Raw genomic sequence first — 6,996 nt, forward strand, 5'->3', positions numbered from 1 at the left:
CACACACACACACACACACACAGAACATCTGGGCAACTTATAAAAGCAATATATAAACTCAATTTTGAGTTTGTAAAATCTAAGACTTTCCTTCAAAAGTAAAAGAAACACTAAAGTTAAAACAAGGAGTTTACTGAAATCCTCTACAATCTCTTTTTTCAGAGTACTGTAATTTTCATTGAATAGATCTTTTATTTCTTTAGGTTAATTCCTAAGTATTTCATTTTCTGCGGTGTTATTGTAAAAGATATTCTCTAATTTCCCTCTCAGTGTATTTGTTATCTCTGTAGAGGAGTAATATAGACTTTTAGGTACTGACTTTGTATCCTGCTATGCTACTGAATTTGTGTATCTTGGTGGAGCTTTTGGGTCTTCTAGGTACAGTATCATATCATCTACAAATAATGATAGCTTAACTTCTTCACCTATTCTTATTCCTTTTATTTCTCTTGTCCAATGGCTCTAGCTAATGATTTCAAAACTATATTGAATAGGAGTGGTGATAGAAGTCATCCTTGTCTTGTACCAGATCTGAGAGTAGAAGTTTTCAGTTTTTCCCCATTTAGAATTATGTTAGTCATTGGGTTGTCATAGATAGCTTTTATCAGATTGAGGTAGAGGCCATCTATTCCAATTTTTTGGAGGACTTTGAACATGAATGAGTGTTGCACTTACCATCCAGCAGAAAAGTACAAACATGAGGTATAAAATGTAAAGCCATATTAATATGCTGAGCTACAGAAGGATTTTTTTTTTGGGGGGGGGGGCTCCGAATGCCTTCAGGGAAGGTTTGGCTGGCTTGTGTTGTGGGAATGAACCACAGCAACCTGAGCCTGGCTGCTTTGTTGAAGCAGCCACTTAAAAGAACTGAGCTAAGGGGCAGGCCCCCATATACTGAGCTGTAAATGGCTCAAGTCAACAACTTCTGATATTGCCAGTCCTGCAGATAAACCAATATTATGATGGTCTACTGGACTATACTGGATTATTTTCCTGAATTCATGCACCTCAATATTTGAATGGCAATGGAATACCCATCTCTGACAAAACTAAAAAAGGAGGATATAAATGGATCACTTTATAGTGTAAATACATACATACATACTGTATATACAAATTAGGTTAGACATGCAGCTACTTTCTCTTAGTTCAATGAGAAGAAAGATTTGTATAACAGTGTTTCGACCAGATATCACGTCTGCATCTTGTACTATGAATGACTACTATGAGGACAACAATATGCAATGTATTAATTATTGTAACTGTCCTACTGACCTGTTTGAAATTGTCTCATTGCTATTTCTTTCTCAAAATTAAAAAAAAACAATTTTTTATAAAGGAATTTAAACACAGAAGTCACAGGATTCAAAGCAGAGCCAAATTTAAGGTAATGTAGGAGGAACAACTAAGGCTTGAAAATTTTCTCCACAATGAACACAGGAAAATGAGAATCACATGCACTGCTGCTCAAAACATACAAGAGTTTCAAAATGATGCATAAAACAAAACCAAAAACCAAAACAAAATGATGCACACATACTTTTACCTAAACCTGAAGATCAAATGGCCAAACACAGAAATGATTCTTTTGCACAGGTTAAAAAATAATGTAAATTGTACTGTACTAGAAGAAATGAGATTCTAACACATACACAAAAAATTATGCAGGTGATTAGTTCCTGTGGGTTCCTAGGTTCTTGGGAAAAGGTAAGGCAGAATTCCTGGAGTCTAGAAATTCAAGGCCTGATTACAGTACTGGGGATAAATTCAGACCGTCTCTTCAAAGCGTGCACACACACACACACACACACACACACACACACACAAAGCATTTATTCCTTGTAACACCTTACCTCACATTCTGAGTAGGATTCCACCTTTCAGAAGGCAGTTCTCCACTCTGTGGGTCATCTACAGGTGGATGAAGAATCGAAATGCATACATCTCCATTCTATAAGACACAGATATCACATTCACTAAAATACCCGAAAGGTGTTATGCAAAAGATTCATTAGTTCTCCTTAAGTTTCTTTTGTTCCTACAATCTTGTTTTGTTTTAAGGAAAACAATTCTTTTCATTCATGCTCAAATGCAAAGTTTAAAACATTTTTTAATACTATAAATATTCATTTTGGCCAATATCTAAGATGAATTAACAGAAAAGACAAGGTTGAGTAAAATGCCATCACATATCTCTTGGTTTCTAAAATGGAAGATAAAGCTGATTTAAACAAAAAATTAAATGTATTACCATATGAGATACAAAAATTGTTTATATACAACTTACAAAAATTTATATGCAAAGTAAAATTTTTAAAAAAAAATTAATAAAGAGCAAATACTGTATTTTAAAACTCTTATTAGCAGGGCACAGTGGCAAAACCCTGTAATCCCAGCACTTGGGAGGCTGAGTCAGGACTGCCTCTCAAGGCCAGATATATATCTTGAGTTCAAGGATAGCTTGAACTATAAAGATAGACCCTGTCATAAACAAAACTAAACAAACAAATAAATACTCTGTATAAGCATTAGAAACCAAAGGAAGGTAACAAGTATAACAGGACAGATTAGGACTATTTGGACAGAGGATCCAGGATAAGTGAAGTGAAAAACAAAAAACAGTGGGATTTCTGGTTGTGGAAACCTTGGGATAGGTTTTTATTTAATAATGTACTTACAAATACAATTTTAACAATCTACAAGAACTTTAGTTTGTTTGGAGAAATAAACCTACATCACAAGTGGTAGAAAAACGTAACTATCTGCTGTTGCTACGGTAACATATTACCAAAAACTTCATAGTGTAAAAAACACAAATTCATTATATGTTTGTAGGCTGAAATCTGGCAAATACAAAATCATGTGTGTTGGCAGCACTGCACTCATTTCTGGAGGCTCTAGGGAAGAATCTCATCGCTGTGTTACTAAAGATTATCCTTTAATACGGTGAAAATAGCCATACTTCCAAAACTGTTACACAGATTTAATGCAATTCAAATCAAAATTCCAACAGCATATCTCACAGAATTAGAGAAAACATTCCTAAAATGAAACTAAGAAAGACCTAGAATAACAAACGCAATTCTGGGCAACAAATGCAAGGCAGGGGGCATCAAAATCCCTCACCTGAAATTATGCTATAAAGCTGCTGTGATGAAAACAGTATAGTACTGGCAAAAAAAAGAAAGAAAGAAAGAAAGAAAAAAAATCAATGCAACACATCAGAAGACGCAGTCAATTCCATATATGCTCAGCCATGTTATCTTTGACAAAGGTGCCAAACACATTCTCTGGAAGAGGTAAGTCTCTTAATAAACAGTGTCAGAAAAACTGGCTCTGAACATGCTGATGGTTAAAACTGAACCCATATCTTTCATCACACACTAAACTAAATTTGAAATAGATGAAAGAACTAAATATTAAAGTAGAACATTAAATCTCCTGGAAGAGAGAATAGCCAAAGTCTTGAAGACACTGGTGTACAAAAAGACTTTCTGAACAAAACCCCAATCACACAAGAACTATCATAAAGAATCAGGATCTCATCTTATTGAAAAGATTTTGCACAGCAAGAGAAATCACCAACAGAGTGAAGAGAAAACCCACAATATGGGAAAAAATGTTTGCCACCTGTCCCTCAGACAAGGATTACTGAGAACTTTAAAAATTTTAAAAAACAAAACCCAGACTCCCCAATCCAAAAACGGTCATCTGAGATGAATACACACTTCTCAGATGAAATATAAACAGCACAAAAATATATGAAAAACTGTTCAATATCACTGGTCATTTGAGAGATGCAAATTAAAACAATGAAATTCCATCTCAGCCCAGAAAAAACAGCTGTTACCAAGAAAGCAAACAATAACAAATGCTGGAGGGGCTGTGGAATAAAGGAAACCTTCTCCACTGTTGGTGGGAGTGCAGACTTGATACAATCACTGTGGAAATCAGCGTGGAGATTCCTTGAAAAACTAGGACTAGAGTCTTAATTAATTTTGCCTATTTGCCCAGCTAGTCCCTCTTTGGGTATCTTACCAGAAGAATTAAAAACATTGTACCATAGTGATATATGTTTACCAAATTGTTAACGTCTTCTATGTGCAGCTAGATCTTGGAAACAACCCAAGTACCCATCAACCGAGAAATGCATAAAAATGATGTGGTCTTTTTATAAAAATGTAGTATTACTCAGCCATAAAGAAGAGTTAACTGGAGACTTTTATGGAAAAATGGATGCAACTCAAGACAATATTCATAAGTGAATAAACCAGATGCATATGTGTAAACATCATACTGTCTTAGTGTGAGAAAATTAAAGAGTAAATAAGATCCAAAATGTACAATAGATATTGTTAAATGGGAAGAAACTTCAAAAGGAAAGAAAAATTAGGTTGGGGCAAGAGGAGGAAAGAAGGAAAAAGCCAATAAATAAACGAACATGTACATAAGACAGATAGTTAAGGTAGTTATACTACTAATTTCTCTTAATTCATTGAAAAGGTTTGTATTAATTCTGGGCAATTAAACACTGACACCTTGTATGCTAAGTAACCAATTTAAAGATAACAATATGCAATGCATTAAGCATTGCTACCCTCGTATTACTTTGTTTTGAAATTGTTTTGTATTTTTCTTTAAAATAAAAGAAAAAAATAAAGATTATCTTCTGTCAAGCAAGCTTTGTGCCTTGTCTGTAATCCCAGCTATTCAAAAGGATGACGAAGGAAGATCTTGGGCAACTTAAGAAAACCCCGTGTCAAAGTTTTAAAACAGGTCCTTGGGGTATGGGGAGACAGTGCTGCCTGGTACTGCATGCAATGCTGGCCCCAGAACTGCAAACATGCAGATCACTGAAACCGGATGTGGTGGCAGCATACACCTGTAGTCCTAGCGCTGGGGAGGCAGGAAGATCATTATGAGCCTGAGCTTTGTAGTGAGACCCTGTACCAAATAAATAAAAGATTGAAAGAAAGGGGGGGGGTGCCCTTGGATGTAGCACAGTGTTAAAGTATTTACTAAATTTGCATGAGGCTATGCATTCAATCCTCAGATCTTCAGTCTCAAAAAAGACAGTCCTTTGCAGATCTTCAAAGCAATGTTTGATTTTTCTTAGACTTTCTTCCATTTGCTACCTCATTTTCTGCCTCCTTCTTTTACTTATAAAGACCCTTGTGATTATTCTGGCCCACCTAGATAATCCTAAACAATGTTCCTGTTTCAAGATTAGCTGTTAGCAACCTAACTGCCCTTTAACATGCATTCTAATACAACCCAACATATTTACAGGTTTCAGGGATTAGAATATGGACATTCTGTGGGATCCATTATTCTACCTATTCTAGTAGTGAGCAGCCAAGCTTTGTTAAAGAGTGAGTTCTCCAAAAGTATATTACTTGGTTTAGCATTAAATATGTATATAAATAAAACTTCTGTGTAACTAAATGGACATCAACATACTAGTATTTATTTAGAAATGAAATTTTAAAATCAGCATCTCACTTGCTGTAGACAATACATTTAACAAATTTCAATAGTTTTCATGATAAATACTCAAAGATGTGAATAGAAGAAAACTATCTTAACAAACAACTAACATCACACTCAACAGTGATAGAACGAAAGCTCTTTATCCTGACATCAGCAACAAGGCAAGGACACTTTTCACCATTACTAACACTGTAGAAGTTGCCAGCCAGCACAATTAGGGAATACATAAAAGGAATGTGAATTAACAGGAAGAAGAAAAACCAATTACTTTTATTTATAGATGTTATGATCCTATATATGGAAAAGTCCAAAGAAACCACAAGAAAGCTCAGGTTTATTTCTATACCAGTTATACATAAACTACATATTTTTTATAAATCCCATTTATAACTGGCATGAACAGAAGTTTAATCAAGAAAGTGAAAATCCTGTACCCTGAAAACAAAACATTGCTCAAAGAAATTTTAAAAGACGTAGCCTGTAATCCCCAATTATTTAGAAGATGAAACAGTAGTATTACAAGTTCAAGGCCAGTCTGGGAAACTCATTAAGACTATCTGGAATTAAAAAGTTTTTGTTTTTGTTTTTTTAAATCCCAACACTCAAGAGGCTCAGGTAGGAGGACTGCCCCAAAGAGGCCAACCTGACTACATAGTGATGTAGCAGAAGACCTGCCCAAACCAGTTTACTTCAGTTTGTTAGTTGTCCATGTAATAGCTCCAGTTACAGTGCATCCTGTTAACTTTTGTTTCTTAGAAATGGCTGGTCACTATAATGGTAAAGAACCAGTCCCTGATTGACTGGCCATTGTGCCTCTGTACTTTATTTTCTTTTTGAGACAGGGTCTCACTATACAGTTTGAGCTGACCTTGTAATCACTTTTATAGCCCAAGGCTGGTCTCAAACTCACAAAGATCCTCCTGGCTCAAGCTCCTGTGTGCTGGGACCGGCATGTGCTACTACCATACCCGGTTCTGGGGCCACATGTCTTGGTGTACCTGGGCACCTGGGGCTGAGAAAGCATGGCATGTTGGGCCGGGGATCGAACTCGGGTCCTTGTGCTTGCCATGTAGATGCCTTGGCCTCTGAGCTATCTCTCCAGCCCTCTGTACCTCTGACTGCTTAACCCATGTAAGTCCTAGACCACCAGAGATCAGGATTATCAGTCAGTACCTGTTCAACAGTAAATCAATCTGCTTCCAAGTCCTGGATGTCACTTTGGTGTTTCTGCCTGCCACAGCATACCCTGTCTCTATTGTTAAAAGGAAGGGGTTGGTGATGTACCTCAGCCTAAAGGTTCAGTACTCAATCATCAGTATATAATGAAGTAAGATATTTAAATTCCTCAGCACATAATGAGGAACCTAGTGATACAGTGCCCCTGGGTCAATTCCCAGTACCAGCAAAGGTGTTGGGGTGGGGGCAAATTTTTAAAACTTAAATAAATGTAAAGATTTAATTTTTTTTTTTTTTTAAGGGGCTGGGGAGATGGTTCAGTAGAATAAG

The 6,996-nt window shown here is 36.1% G+C and overlaps 1 protein-coding gene across 2 annotated transcripts in view; it reads right to left on the reverse strand.

Moving 5' to 3' along the window:
- The window catches only part of Ube2r2 (ubiquitin conjugating enzyme E2 R2), a 106,230-nt gene that overhangs the window by 22,282 nt on the left and 76,952 nt on the right, over positions 1-6,996 (reverse strand). For both annotated transcript variants that reach the window (XM_023715936.1, XM_004631915.2), the window contains one exon: positions 1,854-1,951. In XM_023715936.1, the coding sequence (XP_023571704.1) occupies positions 1,854-1,951 (98 nt within the window). The remainder of the gene's footprint in view (positions 1-1,853; positions 1,952-6,996) is intronic.

This window comes from Octodon degus, unplaced genomic scaffold, assembly GCF_000260255.1.
Source record: "Octodon degus isolate 3935 unplaced genomic scaffold, OctDeg1.0 scaffold00045, whole genome shotgun sequence".
NCBI classification, from domain to species: Eukaryota; Metazoa; Chordata; class Mammalia; order Rodentia; family Octodontidae; genus Octodon; species Octodon degus.